General features: G+C 38.5%; 1 protein-coding gene across 1 annotated transcript in view; it reads left to right on the forward strand.

Annotated features, from left to right (window-relative positions):
- Positions 1-24,570, forward strand: part of lrp1b (LDL receptor related protein 1B) — a 255,407-nt gene that overhangs the window by 80,134 nt on the left and 150,703 nt on the right. The window contains exons 12-14 of the mRNA XM_031893508.1: positions 3,457-3,579; positions 7,749-7,889; positions 20,298-20,485. Of these exons, the coding sequence (XP_031749368.1) occupies positions 3,457-3,579; positions 7,749-7,889; positions 20,298-20,485 (452 nt within the window). The remainder of the gene's footprint in view (positions 1-3,456; positions 3,580-7,748; positions 7,890-20,297; positions 20,486-24,570) is intronic.

Genomic DNA, 24,570 nt, shown 5'->3' on the forward strand with positions numbered 1-24,570 from the left:
GCAACAATTTGATTGGTTCCATTGGTTACTGCCCATGGGCAAATTTGCCCAGTGTTGATAAATGACCCCCCTTGTGTCAAAAGGCTCTTGTAAGCCCGTCTTCAGCCACTAGGCCTGTTTCCAGCCCTCAGCTCCACAGCCTGCAGGCTTGCCTAAACTCCTGTGCCAGCAGTCCTTCTTACCAGTCCTACAGCTATGGTAACTAAAAACGGTTACAAATAGTGATGGGCGAAATGTTTCACCAGGCATGGATTCGCGGCGAATTTCCGCATTGGGACATTGGCGGATTGTTTCGCAAAACGGATGAAAAAATTTGCCGCGGAAAAATTTGCCACACGTCCAAAAATTGTCGCCTGCGTCAAAAGAATAGTCCCGGGCGTCAAAAGAATAGCTGCGCAACAAAAGAATAGCCGCGGGCGACAAAATAATAGCCTCGGGCAACAAAAGAATAGCCGCGGGCGACAAAATAATAGCCTCGGGCGACAAAAGAATAGACGTGCGACAAAATAATAGCCGCGGGCGACAAAAGAATAGCCGCGGGCGACAAAATAATAGCCTCGGGCGACAAAAGAATAGACGTGCGACAAAATAATAGCCGCGGGCGACAAAATAATAGCCTCGGGCGACAAAAGAATAGACGTGCGACAAAATAATAGCCGCGGGTGACAATTTTTTTTGCCGCACAACATTTTTGCCTTTTCGCAACTTTTTCGCCGTTTCGCGGATCTTTTGAAAGATTTGCAAAATTTTCGGGGAAGCGAAACGGGGCAGATTCGCTCATCGCTAGTTACAAAAAGTTTTTGATGGGATCCTATCCAATATAAAATAATGCTCTGTTTTAAACATAAACAAATGATAATATCTGCGCTTACATATAACAGGAAAAGCATGAGAAAACAGGAAAGCAACAAGACTAAATACTATACAAAGCTTTCAGGCAAACACAAGGATTATATTTTGATGATTGTATCACCTTAAGTGCAAAAATCATGTAGTGTATGAAATACTATGTTCAGCCTGTAAGCTGTTAAAGCTGATGTAGACAAATAAATTATTACAAGAACTATAATATTCCCTTTGAAATAGATTAGAAGTGACCTTGAATAAATGTATATTGCCTGTAGCCACTGAATTTGTGCATTTGGTAGGGAGGATTAAAAGAAAATGAGCACTAAAATACAATGTATTTGTCTGAAAGAACTTGTTTAACATTTGAAGACAGAGACTACAATCTGCCATTCCCTAGAGAGAAATCAAATTAAATGAACATTGTTGCTGCGTTTAAATAAAATGAATGGGTTAAAGGACAACAACATAGAAATAGGATAAAGTTGTTTTTAAGGGGAAAAATGCTATTACTATGGGCACTGAATCAATCAAGCTGGAAGCCAATCAGAAAAAAAAAAGATTAAGGAATAGCTAAGATGGCGGGACAAGGACAAAGAATACTGGCAGGGACGTTTGCATTAGAATTGTGAAAAACGAGCAACGTAAGAGTAGTAGGACAGACGACATAGGAAGATGGTTTGAGGGTGTGGAGTAGAATAAAAAATGTATGTAAGGTAAGAGGAAAATATAATAAAGAGCAAAATATTCTGGTCCAGTCACTAACCCTGACTTTCAGACACTATTGGCAGTTTTTTTCCCCCACAATGCACTGTTTTTTCCTAGAATTCATGCATCATCGTGTGGACAATGTAGAACTGGACGCAATTGTCCCAGGTCGAAATGGACGCAACTCCACATGTGATGTAAATGAACACAGTGGCTGAGAATATTTTCGCAGTCTGTCTGGGTTCAATTCTGGTGTTTGCTCATGTTAATTTCGGCGTTGGGCACGTGAATGATGTCTGCGCCCAATTCTATAGGCACCGGTGCACAGTGGGAACCCTGGAGCTAGCACTTGTTCAGGAGGTGAGGGCACCTCAGGGGTTTGGCAGAGCACCAAGAGTCAATAGACACAGCAGCGTTCAGTTCAGAATGCAATGCAGAAAAGACTTGTCACCACTGAGCGCAACTTTATGGAAGTGTTCAGAGCACATTTGGACGCAAGTACAGTACCATTAATGAAAGTGGTTTTATACCCAACCTACCCAAGTGGTTTTCTATCTAAAGTTGGCCATACACACTAATATCTGCTCGCTTGGCGAGGTCTTCTCCCGATATCCCCACCTACGGGTAGGTAATATCAGGCTAATTCGGTTGTTTGGCCCTGGGGCCAAACAATTGAATTAGAACGACGGGTATAGGCGTACTATACGTCGGTTCAGGGACCACATGAATGAGCCAATGTGGTCCCCGATCTAACTACCCGTACCAGTTCCAGAAAATCTCATATACATAGGGGCTGATTTACTAACCCACGAATCCGACCCGAATTGGAAAAGTTCCGACTTGAAAACGAATATTTTGCGACTTTTTCGTATGTTTTGCGATTTTTTCGGATTCTGTACGAATTTTTCGGATCCAATACGATTTTTGCGTAAAAACGCGAGTTTTTCGTATCCATTACGAAAGTTGCGTAAAAAGTTGCGCATTTTGCGTAGCGTTAAAACTTACGCGAAAAGTTGCGCATTTTTCGTAGCGTTAAAACTTAACGCTACGAAAAATGCGCAACTTTTCGCGTAAGTTTTAACGCTACGCAAAATGCGCAACTTTTTACGCAACTTTCGTAATGGATAGGAAAACTCGCGTTTTTACGCAAAAATCGTATTGGATCCGAAAAATTCGTACAGAATCCGAAAAAATCGCAAAACATATGAAAAAATCGCAAAGTACCGATCATTACGAAAAAAACGCAATCGGACTCCATTCGACCCGTTCGTGGGTAAGTAAATCAGCCCCATAGTATTAGACAAAGGCATCAATTATTATTATAGACTGGTTGATAACTTGTTAGGAAATTCCAAACAACATGTGCTATTGGGAAGAGTACAGCATCATACAATGATGTGTTATGGTTCCATCTGCTAAAATTCTTTAAACAACACAAGACATCCTTTGTGAAGGGGGGGGGGTAAGTAGTCACTGTTATAATCAATATGGTGGACAACATCCACTGCATTATTATTATTATTATTATTATTATTATTATTATTATTATTATTATTATTATTATCTTTTGTTTTAATCAATATGGACAAGCAAGAAAGACATTTAATCCAAATACATAAATGCATTGAAATCTTCATTTCCAAAGGCCATGGTATCATTTGCCAGCTAATAATATGCTCTATTATCACATACTGTATATATATTGTTTCTGTGTGTATAGGTTTCATATAATATGATCTTTCAATAGACCTGCCCATGAAAACCACAATCAATCATGTTTTACACACGTGACTGAGGATCTTAAACGTACTATAAAAATCTAATATATCATCTGCTTTTAAAATTTCAGATGAAAATACAAATCTGATTTGTGCGTTATTTTTTATTCTCATATATTTCCAGCTCCTGTAACAACTTGTGATGAAAATGCTTTTATGTGCAACAACAAGGTCTGCATTCCCAAGCAGTTTATGTGCGATCTCGATGATGACTGCGGTGATGGCTCTGATGAATCTTTAGAATGCGGTAAGTCATGTTTGTATATAGTTGTGTTTCTGGTGTATATACAGTTGGAGCAGGCGTTAATTGGAAATTATATCTTGAATAGTGATGAGCGAATTTTTTTGCTGGGCGTAGATTTGCAGCAAATTTCTGCACTTCGCCATTGGCGAATTGTTTCACGGAAACTTTTGAGAAAATTCGCCGGCGAAAGATTCGGTGCATGTCAAAAAAAGTAGCAGTCAAAATAGGCGGGTTTGCGTCAAAATAGGCATGGATGTGTCACAACGGGCGCAGTCACAACAAAATGAGCGTGGTCGCATAAAAAAAGAAAGTGTGCGGTCACGGCAAAATGGCCGCGGGTGACAATAAAGACAAGGGCGACAAAAAATTGCTTGACAAACCCGTTTCGCGAATTTTCAGCCGTTTCGCAAATTTTGCAGTGATTTTGCAAATTTTCCGGTGAACTGAAACGGGACAGATTCGCTCATCACTAATCTCCAAATGGTGCACGGAGTTGCAGAAGGACACCAATTATATATAATGGGTTCATGGAGAGTGGACCAGGACAGAGAGTAAAAGTGGATTTATAGGGGAGCTGTTTTCAGTTGGCTGATTCAGTTGTCTTTTGGAGTAATTATGTTTCAGTTTGCTCACTGTTCTGGTTCTAAATGTGTTTACATGGACTTAACTTGATTTATAGGACATCCATCTTTTTTTTTAATTGGGCCACTACAGTAATAATGTGGCCTTGTACATGAGATCCTTTTCCTGCAATAAGATGAAGTTTATTAAAATGATTTTTTCTATAAAATGGTGGGCTCTTCCCCAAAAGTTTGTGTAGAACTAATAAGTAGCTCACCCGGTAACTTAACTGGTCCGGGTGTAAAGACCCTCCCCTTCCAACTCAAAGCTTCAAATTAACTTCTGGCAAAGCCAAAGAAAATACTACACTCACCGAAGACATGGTGTTTCAGGTGCAGTGCCCCAAACCTGTAGCTTAAGATGTTAACATAGAACCAAATTGCAAAGAAATTGCACGCACTCCTTGGTCCACCATGTATTATGTATGTATGTATGTATATATGTATATCTTTATTTATAAAGTGCTACTTATGTACCCAGCACTGTACAGTAGAATACATTAATACAAACAGGGGGTTATTAAGATAATAATAGATAAATACAAAGTATAACAATAAATACAAATAAATACAAGATACAGTTGTAACAAGTTTAGAGTCAAAGACACAAGAGGATAGAGGTCCCTGCCCCGTAGAGCTTACAATCTATATACAAAACTTGTCTTTATTGTAGAGGTCTAAAACAATGAAGTCCTAATGCATTTCATATTACGTCAGGACTTCATTGTTGGCTGATTTCCTAATGATTGTTATGAAACAATCTGTCCCATTTTACACACAATGATCATTAAGATTTATAGTTGTGATGGACAATACAAAACAAAATGTTAGATTTATTACTGATCATTTGGATTTGATTGATCTTCTAGGAAAGTGTTGATGCTTCTAGGACTGATCAGTATTGATATTTTATCAATACCAGAGTACTTTTTGTTTTTCTTTTATGGGGGGGGGGTTGAGGTACCAAATCCCTGGAAGCTTTGGATAAATCAATTTTGCTTCAAATGATCTTATTGCCCTATTCATTTGATTTAATGCCTAGGCAAATTCGATCAATTAAAGTTAGAATGGTTAGGAATCTTGTAAAGTTCAATGTTTTATTAGACAGACTCTGTATGAATTTTTGTTGCGTGCTTGAAAAAAAATAACACGCATCAAAAAAAATTGTCGTGCACGACGTTCCTTTGATGCGCGCAACACTTTTTTTTTATGTACAACATTTTCCATGTTTTGTGGATTTTTCAGAGTTTCACGAAATCTTTTCAAAGATTAATTTTTCAGCAAAGCAAGATGGGACAGATTCGGTCATCACTATTCCCAAATGTTTCTACTATAGAATGGTCATTATCCAGAAATCACCCCCTATCTATATAACATTACACGCAAACATGCTGCACAGGTATAGGACCCGTTATCCAGAATGCTCGGGACCAAGGGTATTCCAGATAAGGGGTCTTTCCGTAATTTGGATCTCCATACCTTAAGTCTACTAAAAAATCAATAAAACATTATTTAAATCCAATAGAATTATCTTCCAAGTACAGGTACTGTTTTATTATTACAGAGAAAAGGGAATCATTTAACCATTAAATAAACCCAATAGGACTGTTCTGCCCCCAATAAGGGGTAATTATATCTTAGTTGGGATCAAGTACAGGTACTATTTTATTATTACAGAGAAAAGGGAATCATTTAACCATGAAATAAACCCAATAGGGCTGTTCTGCCCCAATAAGGGGTAATTATATCTTAGTTGGGATCAAGTACAGGTACTGTTTTATTATTACAGAGAAAAGGGAATCATTTAACCATTAAATAAACCCAATAGGGCTGTTCTGCCCCCAATAAGGGGTAATTATATCTTAGTTGGGATCAAGTACAGGTACTGTTTTATTATTACAGAGAAAAGGGAATCATTTAACCATTAAATAAACCCAATAGGGCTGTTCTGCCCCAATAAGGGGTAATTATATCTTAGTTGAGATCAAGTACAGGTACTGTTTTATTATTACAGAGAAAAGGGAATCATTTAACCATTAAATAAACCCAATAGGGCTGTTCTGCCCCCAATAAGGGGTAATTATATCTTAGTTGGGATCAAGTACAGGTACTGTTTTATTATTACAGAGAAAAGGGAATCAGTTTTAAAATTCCCAATTATTTGATTATAATGGAGTCTATGGGAGACAGGCTTTCCGTAATTCAGAGCTTTCTGGATAACGGGTTTCCAGATAAGGGATTCCATACCTGTACCATCGAACATAGGCTCCCATGCGCACACACAAACAAATTCAAGCACATTTTTAAAGACCATTAGGTCTTTCATCCATCAATTTACCATCAATTTCCTGCAATAAAATTCGTAAATATATAGCTTAGAGACTTATAGTTACACATTCATATTATTAATTAACGTATTTTCCTCACAGCAATGTGTTTTTTTTTACCTTTATCTTAAACCTTTTGTTTTCTTTTTAAATGCTTGATAATTATTTAACAGCTTATGAAGACTCTTATTAACTTATGTTAATTACAAAAATATAAATCTGTTTTGAGGGATTATAATTATAATTTTAAGCAAGTTAACAAGTGATTTTAAAGAGGTGGGAACAGTGGAATTGTGTTTCTGGACTAACAAGAAAATAAGGATTAATTACAGGAGATTGATTTGGATATTACATGTAACTTTATTTTCCTTTTTAAGACTTTATACTGGAGATTTGCACAGAAGAAGTTCCAGCAAATACTCCCATACATGATATCATTTGTAAAAGGTTTATTGCATGGGGTCCCCAACCTTTCTTACTCGTGAGCCACAGTCAAAATACTTGGAGAGCAACACAAGCACCATAACAGTTCATGGAGGTGCCAAATAAGGGCTGTGATTGGCTATTTGGGAGCCCCTATATCAGGGGTCCCCAACCTTTCTTACTCATGAGCCACAGTCAAATTTATAGACTTGGGGAGCAACACAAGCACCATAAAAGTTCATGGAGGAGCCAAATAAGGGCTGTGATTGGCTATTTGGGAGCCCCTATATCACGGGTCTCCAACTTTTCTTACTCGCGAACCACAGTCAAATGTAAAAAGACTTGGGGAGCAACACAAGCACCATAAACGTTCATGGAGGTACCAAATAAGGGCTGTGATTGGCTATTTGGTAGCCCCTATATCAGGGGTCCCAACCTTTCTTACTTTTGAGCCACAGTGAAATGTAAAAAGACTTGGAGAGTAACACAAGAGCAACACAAGCACCATAAAAGTTCATGGAGGAGCCAAATAAGGGCTGTGATTGGCTATTAGGGGCCTCTATGCACCCTATCAGCTTACAGGGGGCTTTATTTGGTAGTAAATCTTGTTTTTATTTGCACAAAACTTGCCCCCAAGTCAGGAATTCAAAAATAACTCCCTGGTTTGGGGGCACTGGGAGCAACACCCAAGGGGTTGGTGAGCAACATGTTGCCCCCGAGCCACTGGTTGGGGATCACTGGTGTATTGGATGTAGAATTATTTTCCTTTCTACAAATGCTGTTTTCTTTGTAATTTTCTCAGGTTACCACCAGTGTGGCCCAGAGGAATTTAGTTGTGCAGATGGGAGGTGCTTGCTGAATTCCCACTGGCAGTGTGATGGAGACTTTGATTGTGCCGATCACTCAGATGAAGCACCATTGAACAAAAAGTGTCGGAATACAGGTTTAAACAACTAACATATTTTTTTAGTAATTTCTTATTATAGTTACTGATGTTTGGAACCGACAATACAAAGTACGTTATTACGTTATTCAAGAAAATCCTAATGCAAATATTTTGATTAATATTTTCAAGATTCAATTGAAAAAACTAGAAACGTAAATATCAAGATTCAGCAACCAATTGCCAAGCTTTAATATTAGTCTATGGTAGGGATTAGGTTTTTCGGCAGGTATGGATTTGTGGCAAAATTTAGCATTTCCCTATTGGTTAATATTTTTTGCAAAACTGCTAAAAAATATCACAGATAAAAAAATATGGCGACAAAACACCTAAAGACCCCAATGTATTTTGCTCAAAAAGTTGAAGGACCCCCCCATACACTTCAATACATTTCTGCGCAGAAAAAGTTGTCATAAAAAATTAAAAAGTTGCTGCAGAAAAAGTTGCCACAAGAAAGTGCCCACTTACTTTTTTTTATGCACATTTAATTTTTTTGCATTTTTAGGCAGTCATATTTTGTCAAAATGGCAGGAATAATGTCTTTTTTTGGATTTGTGTTCTTTTTCCTACTTTTTGGAATCTATTTTTTATAATTCAAGTAAGCTAGTCATCAAGACTTTTGAGAAATCAAGTTCATTTGAGTTTTTTTTATTGAAAAATACTAAAAAATAATGCCTTTTTTTATGGATTTGATTTCTTTTTCCCATTTTATGAAATCTATTTTTTGCAATTCAAGTAAGCTAGTCATCAAGACTTTTGAGAAATCAAGTTCATTTGAGTTTTTTTGATTGAAAAATACTAAAAAAAATTCAATAGATATATAGATTGTAAAGATTGTAGCATTTTGCTATCGGTTAATATTTTTTGCAAAACTGCTAAAAAAATTCCACAGATTAAAAAATGTGGCAATAAAGCACCTATAGACCCCAATGTATTTTGCTCAAAAAGTTGAAGACCCCCCCCCATACACTTCAATATATTTCTGCACAGGAAAAGTTGTCATGAAAAATAAAAAAGTTGCTGCAGAAAAAGTTGCCACAAGAAAGTGCCCACTTACTTTTTTTATGCACATTTTATTTTTTTGCATTTTTAAGCAGTCCTATTTCGTCAAAATGAAAGGAATAATGCCTTTTTTTATGGATTTGACTTCTTTTTCCCATTTTATGAAATCTATTTTTTGCAATTCAAGTAAGCTAGTCATCAAGACTTTTAAGAAATCAAGTTCATTTGAGTTTTTTTTATTGAAAATACTCAAAAATATTCAAATTCACAAATCTTCCTTAATAGATTACATTCATACATTACCTGGATGTATTTGTGTCCACTGTTTCAATTTAATTCATTAAAGATTTTCGATTGTAAAGATTGTAGCATTTTGCTATCGGTTAATATTTTTTGCAAAACTGCTAAAAAAAATTTCACAGATTAAAAAATGTGGCAATAAAGCACCTATAGACTCCTATTTATTTTGCTCAAAAAGTTGAAGACCCCCCCCATACACTTCAATATATTTCTGCGCAGGAAAAGTTGTCATGAAAAATAAAAAAGTTGCTGCAGAAAAAGTTGCCTCAAGAAATTTCCCATTTACTTTTTTTTAATGCAGATTTTATTTTTTTGCATTTTGAAGCAGTCCTATTTAGTCAAAATGAAATGAATAATGTCTTTATGGATTTGAGTTCTTTTTCCCATTTTATGAAATCTATTTTGCAATTCAAGTAAGCTAGTCATCAAGACTTTTGAGAAATCAAGTTCATTTCATTTTTATTGAAAATGCTCAAAAATATTCAAATTCACAAACCTCCCTTAAAGGAACAGTAACACCAAAAAATTCAAGTGTATGAAAGAAATTCCAATGTAACGTACTGTTGCCCTGCACTGGTACAACTGGTGTTTTGCCTCAGAAACACTACTATGGTTTATATAAAGAATGCAGCTATGTAGCCATGGGGGCAGCCATTCAAAGGAGAAAAGGCACAGGCACTTAGCAGATAACAGATAAAACACTATTGTATTCTACAGAGCTTATCAGTTATCTGCTATGTAACCTGTGCCTTTTCTCCTTTTTTCCAGCTTGAATGGCTACCCCCATGGCTACACAGCAGCTTATTATATATAACCTATAGTAGAGTTACTGTAGCAAACACACAACTTTTACCAGTGCAGGGCAACAGTACATTATATTTCATTTACCGTATATACTCGAGTATAAGCCGATCTGAGTATAAGCCGAGGTACCTAATTTTACCTAAGAAAACTGGAAAAACTTATTGACTCGAGTATAAGCCTAGGATGGGAAATGCAGCAGTTATCGCTAAGTTTTAATAATCAAAATAAATACCAATAAAATTACATTAATTGAGGCATCAGTGGGGTATATGTTCTTCAATATTTATTTCAAAGAAAAACAGTAAACTAGCTCTGTAAGCGGAGAAGAGGGTCAACAAAAACAATATGAGTACTACCCCACGCTCATTGCACATTGGCAAACTGGCAGCAGACCCAGTCCCGGAGGGATGTATGGGGAAATAAGTATTGCTAGTGGGAGCCTAGGCCAGGGCACTGGAGGGTCTGGTTGCAGGTGGCCTAATTTGCACACAAAGGGGCTGATTTACTAAGACACGATTTCGAATCCGAATTGGAAAAATTCCGATTGGAAACGAACATTTTGCGACTTTTTCGTATTTTTTTGTGATTTTTTTCTACGTCTTTACGATTTTTGCGTAAAAACGCGAGTTTTTCGTCGTCTTTACGATTTTTGCGTAAAAACGCGAGTTTTTCGTAGCCATTACGAAAGTTGCGCAAAGTCGCGATTTTTTCGTAGCGTTAACACTTGCGCGCAAAGTCGCGCCTTTTTCGTAGCGTTAAAACTTAAAAGGCGCGACGTTTCGCGCAAGTTTTAACGCTACGAAAAAAACGTGACTTTGCGCAACTTTCGGAATGGCTACGAAAAACACGCGTTTTTACGCAAAAATCGTAAAGACGACGAAAAACTCGCGTTTTTACGCAAAAATCGTAAAGACGCCGAAAAAATCGCAAAAAATACGAAAAAGTCGCAAAATGTTCGTTTCCAATCGGAATTTTTCCAATTCGGATTCGAAATCGTGTCTTAGTAAATCAGCCCCTTTGTGTGCAAATTAGGCCACCTGCAACCAGACCCTATTTTTTCATGTATTTTAATCATGGCCACGAAAACGAGGCCAGCAGGAAGAGTCTTATGTTTCAGCTTTTGACGGAGACCTCGGTGCTTTTTTTCAACCTTGATAATTATGTTACTCTGCTGATCGGTTTTAAATGAACAAACCCTTAGTTACTTGACACTGTGTTTACAGAACTGGAGAAGTATATGTAACACGCTTGGCTTTAATAGGACTGAATATTCATATATGCATAGATTTTGTAATTTGATTATAAAAAGAAAAACCTACAAGAAAAACCCTGTGGTGCTGTTGGAATAAGCTGTGAAGTTCGAGCACAGAGATGTATTAATTCTAAACAAAGCTTTTTACATCTGTAATTATCTTGTTTTGCATCTCAGTGCTGTGAAAAAAAAAAAATAGCTGACACTGGTATTATATTTTCTGCTTTTACCAGATAAAACTCTGCAAATATATTTTTAAATGGAATTTGTCATTGTAATAAATCTGCCAGAAAGCAGCGGCAGTTTAATGTACTAACATCATAAATAGTTGTCATTTTTTTTATTTTTTAGATTTTTTTTTGTAAGTAAAAACCTTCATTTAAACATTTGTTCTTGCTGCCAACAAAACACTTACGTTGTAAAGTTTATTAGTGAAATAATTCACCAGGCATGGATTCGCGGTGAATTTCCACATTTTGGCATAGGCAGATTTTTTCGAGAAACGGGCGACAGAATTCGCAGTGTAAAAAAAATTGATGCGCATGTCAAAAAAATGTTGGGATTTTTTTGTACTTTTTTTTTTGCCATGAACGACAATTTTTTTTATTGTGCAACATTTTCGCCATTTGGCTAATTTTCCACGATTTCTCAAATCTTTTGAAAGATTTGCAAATTTTACGGCAAAGTGAAATGGAACAGATTCGCTCATCGCTAGTTTACAGCAAAAAGGGAACTTCCAATAAGACAATAAAACAAATGAAGGTAAATAGTGTTTATTGTTAGGGATGTAGCGAACATCGCCAAAAATGTTCGCGGACCCGTTCGCGGACTTTCGGCAAAACTCGCGAATATTCGCGAACTTTGCGAACCCCATAGACTTCAATGGGAAGGCGAACTTTAACCCTTTAAGTGCCAAGGGACGTAGATTCTACGTCCCAGGTACCAAGGGACCAAAGTGCCATGGGACGTAGAATCTACGTCCAATGGCACTGTCGGGTTTACAAGCGCTGCGCTCGCTTTTAAAGCAGCGCAGCGCTTGTAAAGCCTTCACAACCCCCTAGGCAACGAGCGAATAAGGACATACTCACTGATCCGGTCGCCCAGCCGCACCGATCGTCGCTCCAGCCAATGACAGCAGTGGACACGCATTGATGACGTGTCCACTGCTGTCCCTTTAAATAGCGCCGCCTACTGTCGGCTCCCTCACTCCTGCTGCGCACGTTGGACCGGATGGAGCTCCCCTGCTGCCTTCCTGCTGGATTTATCACCCCTGATCGCCTCTGATCACCTGCCTGCCTTGGGTAAGCTGAACTACAACTCTCTACCACTGTTTATTTTGCTTATTTCTATCTCAACTGTCTAAAAATTTTTTTTTTTTTTCAATTTTTTCTTCTATCTTTGTCATTATTACACTTTTGTACACATACACACTTATTTACAACTTTCCCAAGCACACACAGACACTTACACACACACTTACACTTACACTTTTTTTTTTTTTTTTTTTTTCTTTCTTTCTTTTCTTTTCTTTCTTTCTTTGCTTTCTTTGGCAGTCTTTTTTTTTTACTAAAACTTTATTTCTGATCTTGCTCTATAATTATCTGATTTATTTGGTTGCATTTTAGTGTTTTTTTGGCATTTTCATAATTGATTTCTGTTTTTGAATTATTCTATTGCACTGTAACTTTTTTATTGCTATTGGGTGCTGAATTTGCAGTGACGTTGGTGGATCCAGGGCTCTGACCACCGATTTCATTGCAATTATTGTTCTTCTGTTGGTTTAGGTGGTTTTATTGGATTTTACTGATTTTATGGTGTTTTATCTTTGCATTGTTCTTTGTGTGTTTAGTGCCCCTAAAAGGTTGCTTTTGCAGTGACATTGGTGGATCCAGGGCTCTGACCACCGATTTCATTGCAACTATTGTTCTTTGATTGCTTTTAGTGGTTTTATTCCATTTTAACTTCATTTGATTTCAGTTGTTCTAGAAAGGTCCAGAGGTGCTAAGATTGTTCTGGTAGTTTCTATTGCCAAGGGTTAGGCTGATGCCACACATGGCGGAAGGCTGATTTTTTCAGCAAGTGGAAAAACGATTGCCGAAAATTCAGCCCTACGCTTGCTACTTGTGCCTGCACCCGAATGAATGGGATACGCTCGGGTGCAGGCACATGTAGCCGATATACGCATGAAAACGCGAGACTTTGCATTCTCACGCGTTTTCATGCGTATATCGGCTACATGTGCCTGCACCCAAGCGTATTCCATTCATTCGGGTGCAGGCAAAAAAAAAGGGGTGCATAGAGTGCAGCCCCAATATTATGCATTTTCAGGTTTGGTGGCCATGTACTTATGCGCAACCAGACATAGGTATCGTTTTATTCAGGGGAACTTGCAGATTGATGGTTAGTAAGTTTTTGGTAGTTGCCATGGAGATTTTGGGGAGAAATCTAGGTTTTTTATCTGGTTTTCCTTGATTTCTGACCAAAGCGCTGACTTCTGCAAGGGACTGCGGCCACAATTTTCCATGTAGAAAGAGAAGAATGGTGTCTCTGAATAGCTGAAGGTGTGCACTTTTCGTAAATATATAGATTGTGGGGGTTATCTCACAGGTAGGGGGGGTTAACACTGAAAAACTGCAGGTAGTGCACATAGAGCGCAGCCCCCAAAATTTCAACTGAAATTGCCCTTATGCATTGCCCCTGTTTTGGGGCATTTGGTGGCCACGTCTTTATGTGCACCCATACATATGGGGTATCGTTTTATTCAGGGGAACTTGCAAATTGAGGTTTAGTAAGTTTTTGGTAGTTGCCATGGAGATTTTGGGGAGAAATCTAGGTTTTTTATCTGGTTTTTCCTTGATTTCTGACCAAAGCGCTGACTTCTGCAAGGGACTGGGGCCACAATTTTTCATGTAGAAAGAGGAGAGTGGCGTCTCTGAATAGCTGAAGGTGTGCACTTTTCAGAAATATATAGTTTGCGGGGGTTATTTCACAGGTATGGGGGTGTTTAGACTAAATAACTGCAGGTAGAGCACATAGAGCACAGCCCCCCCTTATGCATTGCCCCTGTTTGGGGGCATTTGGTGGCCACGTCTTTATGTGTACCCATACATATGGGGTATCGTTTTATTCAGGGGAACTTGCAGATTGAGGTTTAGTAAGTTTTTGGTAGTTGCCATGGAGATTTTGGGGAGAAATCTAGGTTTTTATCTGGTTTTTCCTTGATTTCTGACCAAAATCTAGGGTTGTATCTGGTTTTTTCCTTGATTTCTGACCAAAGCGCTGACTTCTGCAAGGGACTGCGGCCACAATTTTCCATGTAGAAAGAGAAGAGTGGTGTCTCTGAATAGCTGAAGGTGTGCACTTTTCGTAAATATATAGATTGTGGGGGTTATCTCACAGGTAGGGGTGGTTAACACTGAAAAACTGCAGGTAGTGCACATAGAGCGCAGCCCCCAAAATTTCAACTGAAATTGCCCTTATGCATTGCCCCTGTTTTGGGGCATTTGGTGGCCACGTCTTTACGTGCACCCATACATATGGGGTATCGTTTTATTCAGGGGAACTTGCAAATTGAGGTTTAGTAAGTTTTTGGTAGTTGCCATGGAGATTTTGGGGAGAAATCTAGGTTTTTTTATCTGGTTTTTCCTTGATTTCTGACCAAAGCGCTGACTTCTGCAAGGGACTGCGGCCACAATTTTTCATGTAGAAAGAGGAGAGTGGCGTCTCTGAATAGCTGAAGGTGTGCACTTTTCAGAAATATATAGTTTGCGGGGGTTATTTCACAGGTATGGGGGTGTTTAGACTAAATAACTGCAGGTAGAGCACATAGAGCACAGCCCCCCCTTATGCATTGCCCCGGTTTGGGGGCATTTGGTGGCCACGTCTTTATGTGTACCCATACATATGGGGTATCGTTTTATTCAGGGGAACTTGCAGATTGAGGTTTAGTAAGTTTTGGTAGTTGCCATGGAGATTTTGGGGGAGAAATCTAGGTTTGTATCTGGTTTTTCCTTGATTTCTGACTAAAGCGCTGACTTCTGCAAGGCACTGCGGCCACAATTTTCCATGTAGAAAGAGGAGAGTGGCGTCTCTGAATAGCTGAAGGTGTGCACTTTTCAGAAATATATAGTTTGTGGGGGTTATTTCACAGGTATGGGGGTGTTTAGACTAAATAACTGCAGATAGAGCACAGCCCCCCCTTATGCATTGCCCCTGTTTGGGGGCATTTGGTGGCCACGTCTTTATGTGTACCCATACATATGGGGTATCGTTTTATTCAGGGGAACTTGCAGATTGAGGTTTAGTAAGTTTTTGGTAGTTGCCATGGAGATTTTGGGGAGAAATCTAGGTTTTTATCTGGTTTTTCCTTGATTTCTGACCAAAGCGCTGACTTCTGCAAGGGACTGCGGCCACAATTTTCCATGTAGAAAGAGAAGAATGGTGTCTCTGAATAGCTGAAGGTGTGCACTTTTCGTAAATATATAGATTGTGGGGGTTATCTCACAGGTAGGGGGGGTTATCACTGAAAAACTGCAGGTAGTGCACATAGAGCGCAGCCTCCAAAATTTCAACTGAAATTGCCCTTATGCATTGCCCCTGTTTTGGGGCATTTGGTGGCCACGTCTTTATGTGCACCCATACATATGGGGTATCGTTTTATTCAGGGGAACTTGCAGATTGATGGTTAGTAAGTTTTTGGTAGTTGCCATGGAGATTTTGGGGAGAAATCTAGGTTTGTATCTAGTTTTTCCTTGATTTCTGACCAAAGCGCTAACTTCTGCAAGGGACTGCGGCCACAATTTTCCATGTAGAAAGAGAAGAGTGGTGTCTCTGAATAGCTGAAGGTGTGCACTTTTCGTAAATATATAGATTGTGGGGGTTATCTCACAGGTAGGGGGGTTAACACTGAAAAACTGCAGGTAGTGCACATAGAGCGCAGCCCCCAAAATTTCAACTGAAATTGCCCTTATGCATTGCCCCTGTTTTGGGGCATTTGGTGGCCACGTCTTTATGTGCACCCATACATATGGGGTATCGTTTTATTCAGGGGAACTTGCAGATTGATGTTTAGTAAGTTTTTGGTAGTTGCCATGGAGATTTTGGGGAGAAATCTAGGTTTTTATCTGGTTTTTCCTTGATTTCTGACCAAAGCGCTGACTTCTGCAAGGGACTGCGGCCACAATTGTCCATGTAGAAAGAGAAGAGTGGTGTCTCTGAATAGCTGAAGGTGTGCACTTTTCGGAAATATATAGATTGTGGGGGTTATCTCACAGGTAGGGGGGGTTAACACTGAAAAACTGCAGGTAGTGCACATAGAGCGCAGCCCCCAAAATTTCAACTGAAATTGCCCTTATGCATTGCCCCTGTTTTGGGGCATTTGGTGGCCACGTCTTTATGTGCACCCATACATATGGGGTATCGTTTTATTCAGGGGAACTTGCAGATTGAGGTTTAGTAAGTTTTTGGTAGTTGCCATGGAGATTTTGGGGAGAAATCCTAGGTTTTTATCTGGTTTTTCCTTGATTTCTGACCAAAATCTAGGGTTGTATCTGGTTTTTCCTTGATTTCTGACCAAAGCGCTGACTTCTGCAAGGGACTGCGGCCACAATTTTCCATGTAGAAAGAGAAGAATGGTGTCTCTGAATAGCTGAAGGTGTGCACTTTTCGTAAATATATAGATTGTGGGGGTTATCTCACAGGTAGGGGGGGTTATCACTGAAAAACTGCAGGTAGTGCACATAGAGCGCAGCCTCCAAAATTTCAACTGAAATTGCCCTTATGCATTGCCCCTGTTTTGGGGCATTTGGTGGCCATGTCTTTATGTGCACCCATACATATGGGGTATCGTTTTATTCAGGGGAACTTGCAGATTGATGGTTAGTAAGTTTTTGGTAGTTGCCATGGAGATTTTGGGGAGAAATCTAGGTTTGTATCTAGTTTTTCCTTGATTTCTGACCAAAGCGCTAACTTCTGCAAGGGACTGCGGCCACAATTTTCCATGTAGAAAGAGAAGAGTGGTGTCTCTGAATAGCTGAAGGTGTGCACTTTTCGTAAATATATAGATTGTGGGGGTTATCTCACAGGTAGGGGGGGTTAACACTGAAAAACTGCAGGTAGTGCACATAGAGCGCAGCCCCCAAAATTTCAACTGAAATTGCCCTTATGCATTGCCCCTGTTTTGGGGCATTTGGTGGCCACGTCTTTATGTGCACCCATACATATGGGGTATCGATTTATTCAGGGGAACTTGCAGATCGATGTTTAGTAAGTTTTTGGTAGTTGCCATGGAGATTTTGGGGAGAAATCTAGGTTTTTTATCTGGTTTTTCCTTGATTTCTGACCAAAGCGCTTACTTCTGCAAGGGACTGCGGCCACAATTTTCCATGTAGAAAGAGAAGAGTGGTGTCTCTGAATAGCTGAAGGTGTGCACTTTTCAGAAATATATAGTTTGTGGGGGTTATTTCACAGGTAGGGGGGTTAACACTGAAAAACTGCAGGAAGTGCACATAGAGCGCAGCCCCCACATTTTTAGCTGTAATTGCCCTTGTGCATTGCCCCTGCTTTGGAGTGTTTGGTGCCCATGTCTTTATGTGCACCCATACATATGGGGCATCATTTTATTCAGGAGAAGTTTGTCTTTCAAATATGCCTTTGTTAGAAAATTTTTATGAGATTTTTTTTGTCAAATCCACATTTGATCATGCGTCCAAGTTTACGTTTTAGAAAAAAAAAAAAATGTCATAAAAAGTTCCAAATTTCACAATGCACTGACAAAAGGTATTTGGCTTTTGAGTGAAAACTACATTGCACCTAGAAACCTGAAGGTCTGTAGTTTCTAAAGATACCAAACATGAGGGGATATTTTAGATTTACATATAAGTTATGCTGCATTAACTGTTACAAGCGCTTTTCTGCTTTGTTCTGGTGTGATATTGTACTAAGTATTGCTTTAGTTTGGGGGTTACTTCTGGACAGGAACTGTGGGGTACCACCACATATTTGGTATCGTTGGAATTGGGAGTATCAGGGCTTTTACAAACAATAAAAAAAAGTGAGTAAAATTAACTTTTCTATGGAAAAAAACCTCAAAATATACAGAAATTTTTCATAATTTTATTTTTTTTTTACATATTTCACCCAAAATACACATCATATCTCCAGAAAAGTTATAAAATTTGGTATGTATGTCGAAGCCCAATTAGTGACGAAAAAAACGATATATAATTTCCCTAGTTTTGTGGAGGTTTTCCTACCAAAAAACATTGTTAAAGTGAATGAGTACAAAATGCTTAAAAAACGTCTGGCACTGGGGGGAACCGAAATGACGAATTCGGCTGGCACTTAAAGGGTTAAAACCTAGAAAAGCCATTTCTGGCCAGAAAACTGATTTTAAAGTTGTTTAAAGGGTGCCACGACCTGGACAGTGGCATGCAGGAGGGGGATCAAGCAAAAAATTCTCTGAAAAACACTTTGTAAAAAAAACGCCAAAAAAAACGCAAAAAATAACGCAAAAAAAAAAAAAACGCCAAAAAATAACACCAAAAAAAAATGCAAGCTATTCCTATGTATACGCAAAGGCGAAAAACCGAAGCGAAAAAACACGGCGGAAAAAACCGAGGCGAAAAAAAACCGCGGCGAACCCAAAATGGCGAACATCGCCAAAAGTTCGCGAATTTAGTTAGCCCGCGAACAGTTCGCTACATCTCTATTTATTGTGTGCAAGCTAATATCACTAACAATGGTGATAGTAAAAAGATGAAAGTGATCTTTCTAATGTAGAGCAATGTGGCTCAAGGCTACTAAAACATTTTAAAAATGTAAAAATAATCCAACTGGGATTAATATTGATCCATATTAACTATTTTCACTATTTTGGATGTAGTAAAAATCTAATTATGTGACAGTTTCAACCAGGGGAGCTGATTTATCAATAATCGAATTTTCAAGCTTTTTTCTAATTTTGGGAAAAACTTGAAAACTCTAAAATGTACTTATTTAATAAACTGAAATCATTTTTATTTGTAATTAATCTCAAATTGAAAAATGACTTACTAAAACTCTGACTTGAACATTTCTTTAAAAGTTTTTTGCTCTTAAGTAGTGATGAGTGAATTTAGTGCGGTAGCTACAAAAAACGCCTATTGACTTCAATGCATTTCACAATTTTTTTAGCAGTTTTGCAAACTTTTGGTGAAGCAAAATGGTACAGATTCATCACTAACCATATTAAAAAAAATATCTGATTTGATATGGTTGTTTGATTTGCCTTCATGAATTCACAGCAGAAAAATTTGGCTCGTGTCAAAAAAATTGATGCACAGATAAAAAAATTGTCGTGCGGACCAAAATAATTTTTTGGCATTTTCCACCTTTCTTGAATTTTATTGCAATTTCGCGAATTTCTTGGTGAAGTGAAACAGGGCAGATTCGCACATCACTAATAATTATGATAATGAGGATTAGTGATGAGCAAATCTGTCCCGTTTCGCCCAAAAATTTGTGAATTTTTTTAAAGATTTGCGAAACGGCGAACAATTTGTGAAATGGCGAAAATGTTGTGCGTCCAAAAAAATTGGCACTTGCGACTTCTTGTCACCCACGGCTATTCTTTTGTCGCCCACAGCTATTCTTTTGTCGTGCGGCTACAATTTTGTCGCCCGTGGCTATTCTTTTGTCACGCAGCTATAATTTTGTCGCCCTTTGCTATTCTTTTGTCACCCTTGGCTATAATTTTGTCTCTCTTGGCTATTCTTTTGTCACCCATGGCTATTCTTTTGTCACGCAGCTACAATTTTGTCGCCCTTGGCTATTCTTTTGTGGCGCGGCTATAATTTTGTCGCCCACGGCTATTCTTTTGACAATTTTTGGACGTGCGGCAAATTTTTTCATCTGTTTTGCGAAACAATCCGCCAATGGCGAAATGCGGAAATTCGCCGCGAATCCATGCATGCCGAAACATTTTGCCCATCACTAATGATGATATTTTATTATTATTGTCAGCATTAATATTAGTACTGTATTCTTTACTTGCGGGATTTCTTTATTTTCAGAACAGTCATGCAACAGCTCGTCTTTTATGTGCAAAAATGGCAAATGTGTCCCCAAGGGAGCGCTGTGCGACACGAGAGATGACTGTGGAGATGGATCTGATGAGAGAGGATGCCACGTAAATGAATGCTTAAGCAAAAGAGTCAGTGGTTGTTCCCAAGATTGCCAAGATCTCCCAGTTGGATACAAGGTTAGCAGTCAATATTTATAAGATGTTGTTTGAAGAACACATACAGATGAATTATTCATGAAATTAATTTGCTTCCCATGGAGACATTGTCCTCTCTAATGCTCCTTGTATTGTACTAGTGCAAATACAGTGTAACGTTAATCCCTGACGAATAGACACTGAGTACCAGCGCTGCTGAATTCAAGACCTTTAAAAAAATTACATAACTGATGCAAGAGGATTACATGTTTGATTTCTGTAACTGCCGCCTAGCTCATTATGTGATTAAAGGTTATTAAAGGTGATATTTTCCCTTTATAAATTCATTTTAAAGTGCTGCCCTGCAAAGTTTTGCTGTATATTTTAAAATGTGCTTATTTCTAGCCATTAGCTCTTACATACTCGCTGTCTTCCCAGTGCTGCTCACTTAATATTCATGTTTTATGCCCTTCTAGTTCTCTGTTTTTGTAATATATTTTTATATATTCTTTTATATTTATGCTATTTGGACCAGGGCCGGAACTAGGGGTAGGCAGAAGAGGCAGCTGCCTAGGGTGCAATGATTGGGGGGCGCCAGGCAGCCTCTCCTGCCTACCCCTAGTCCACGTTCTTTAGTCATTGCCCCCGCCGCTTGTCCTTACGCGGTGGGGGCAATGATGAATCGCAACGCGAACCCCGCCCCCCCCGCGTTCAACTGCGCATGCGCCAAAGGGGGGTGGGGGGCAAATGAGGAAGGTGCAGGGGCGAGGTGGCCAACCGGGTTGCCTAGGGCGCCTGGTCGGCTTGGCCCACCCCTGATTTGGGCAAAGCATTTAAAGCAAGCTCAGGAGAATATTGTATTCTGAAAGTGATGTTCTTGTTTCTAAAACAAATAAACTTGCATATCAAATGCTCGTTATTCATTAATAAGGAAAACTCAATTTTTTCGAGTTTATAAAGCCAAAAAATTCAAATACCTCAAATTTGTTTTTAAAGGAAAACTATGGGGCAGATTTACTAATCCACGAACGGTCCGAAGGCGTCCGAATGCGTTTTTTCAGAATGATGATATTTTTGCGACTTTTTTTTTCGTATGTCCCGCGATTTTTTCGTCGCCGGCGCGACTTTTTTGTATATTTTCCGCGACTTTTTCTTCGCCGTCTTAAAAAAATCGGATTGGTTTTTCCGCCGTTTACTATCGCTCAATACGAAAAAATCGCAACGGGGACGAAAAAGTTGCAACAAATACGATAAAGTCGTGACGGGACGAAAAAGTCGCAAAATTTTTGTTTCCAATAAGATTTTTTCCCTTTCGGGATTAGTAAATCTGCCCTTATATCCCCAAACAATGTAGGTCTCTATAAAAATATATTGCACAAACAAGCTCATATGTAAAACCCTGCTTCATCTAAATAAACCATTTTCAAAAAAATATACTTTTTTTTAGCAGTATGTGCTACTAGAGAACTGCCATTTTAGAATTAAGGGCCGCCCCCTGAGATCATAGGATTCACAGTGCACACAAACAAGCCAAGGCACACATACATGCTAGGCCCCAACAGCCAATGAATGGACAGAGTTCTGCCTTTTGCTCCCACACTACTTCCTGTTACAGTTAGAGCTGCATCACTTCCTGTCAGCTGATCTCTGAGGGAGCACACAGCCCATCACTAAATGGCGGCTCAAGGGAAAGGGTGTAAAAGGGCAATATTTACTGATATATATATTCCAGTTTGATGAGATTCTTTAATAGGCCACTTAACATAATATAAACTGTTGGTTACGTATTCATTCTGGGGATAAAGTTCAAGTTGGCATATGTGGCTTGACTTTGCTTCGAACCAGTCATATTGATTCTATACAAACTCACAAGCTTTTAGATGGCAACTTTTTACAATCAAGTTTTCGAGTTTTTTGCATTTAATAAATACCAGACATTTTTTTGAACAAAAAAAAACTTGAATTGAGGAAAAAAATCAAACTCAACCAATACATATCCCCATGGTCATAAATAAAAATGTACAAGTAGTTTGCTTTGGTCAGTTATTTACTTGTGATGCAACTTATTAACGACCCTTTTTATTTTGTATTTCAAACAAGATTCCCCACTAAATAGTATTTTGTATTTCCTGTTCTATCCATTCAGCAGAAGAGAATTTAATAAACTCCTTCCATTTCAAATGTATTTTCTCTCTCTTTTTCTCATATCCCAATAGACTAAATCCACATTTAAAGGTTACTTTATGTTCTTAAGTGCCGATTCACTGAGTAACCTGGTGGGGAAAAGATCAAAATGATGATAACCTGAAACAAATCATTCAAAGTCTTAGCAGTTTTATCTTTTTCAGAAGGTTAGAGTTCTTGGCTTGCCAAAGGCACTGTCTTAGTTGTGTTCCAGTGTCAGATTTAAAAAATAAGTCACTTTAGTCACATAGTCTATTCATTTCTATGTTCTGATCCATAAAACAGGCATTTTGCATTAGAGTACAGGTATGGGATCCGGAAAACCGCTATCCAGAAAGCTCTGAATTACGGAAAGCCCGTCTCCCATAGGCTCCATTTTAATCAAATAATTCAGAATTTTAAAACTGATTTCCCTTTTCTCTGTAATAATAAAACAGTACCTGTACTTGATCCCAACTAAGATATAATTACCCCTTATTGGGGGCAGAACAGCCCTATTGGGTTTATTTAATGGTTAAATGATTCCCTTTTCTCTGTAATAATAAAACAGTACCTGTACTTGATCCCAACTAAGATATAATTACCCCTTATTGGGGCAGAACAGCCCTATTGGGTTTATTTAATGGTTAAATGATTCCCTTTTCTCTGTAATAATAAAACAGTACCTGTACTTGATCCCAACTAAGATATAATTACCCCTTATTGGGGGCAGAACAGCCCTATTGGGTTTATTTAATGGTTAAATGATTCCCTTTTCTCTGTAATAATAAAACAGTACCTGTACTTGATCCCAACTAAGATACAAATAATCCTTATTGGATGCAAAACAATCCTATTGGGTTTAATTGCAGTTTTATTGATTCTTTAGTAGACTTAAGGTATGGAAATCCAAATTACGGAAAGACCCCTTATCCGGAATACCCTTGGTCCCGAGCATTCTGGATAACGGGTCCTATACCTGTATATGGCTCAAAAATATGGTGCTAGTTTATTAACTGCTATTTTTTGTTGTGCAACAAAATACAGATAGGGGCAGATTTACTAATCCACAAATCCGAATCCCGAAAGGGAAAAAATCTTATTGGAAACAAAATTTTGCCACTTTTTCGGCACCGTCGCAATTTTTCGTATTTGTCGCTACTTTTTTGTCACTGTCGCAATTTTTTCGTATTGAGCGATAGTAAACGGCGGAAAAAACAATCAGATTTTTTTCGCGACGGCGACGAAAAAGTCGCAAAAATACCGATCATTACGAAAAAACGCATTCGGACGCCTTTGAACCGTTCGTGGATTAGTAAATCTCCCCCATAGTTTTAGAATTAGATTTGATGTAAAAAGTCTGTGTATGGATTCAATAAACTAAGAATGCTTTTAACAGACTGTATTTTGAGCTGCTTTGAACTTTGAACAGCCTTTTCCTGTTTGTATTTCCAGTTTTAAAACATTTGAAACATGAAAAAAAAAAGCATGGTTGAGTTAAATTAGGTGTGGCCATGTCAAAATGGGTGTGGTCACGTAAAAATGGATGCAGTCGCATCAAAATAGACACCCCCACTTCAAACACAGTCACACAATGCCCACGTTTTGCGAATTTTTTGTTGTTTTGCAAATTAATTTTGTTTCGGCGAATCTGCAAATTTTTCGCCGAAACAAAACAGATTTACTCATCACTAATGGGTGGGCAAGATACTTCATAATATTGGCAAGTCAGACTTGAGCTGGGGGTTATGGGACTAGTGATGAGTGAATCTGTCCAGTTTCGGTTGCCATAAAATTCACAAAATGGCAAGAAAATTCGCGAAATGCATTTGTCACGTGATTTTTTTGTCGCCCAGGTCTTTTTTGTTACCTGTGTCTATTTTTTTGTCGCCCACGCTTTTTTTTTGCCGCGACTACGCCCAATTTGACGCAACCATGCCCTTTTTTAACGCTACCGCCCAATT

This window comes from Xenopus tropicalis, chromosome 9, assembly GCF_000004195.4.
Source record: "Xenopus tropicalis strain Nigerian chromosome 9, UCB_Xtro_10.0, whole genome shotgun sequence".
Taxonomy (NCBI): domain Eukaryota; kingdom Metazoa; phylum Chordata; class Amphibia; order Anura; family Pipidae; genus Xenopus; species Xenopus tropicalis.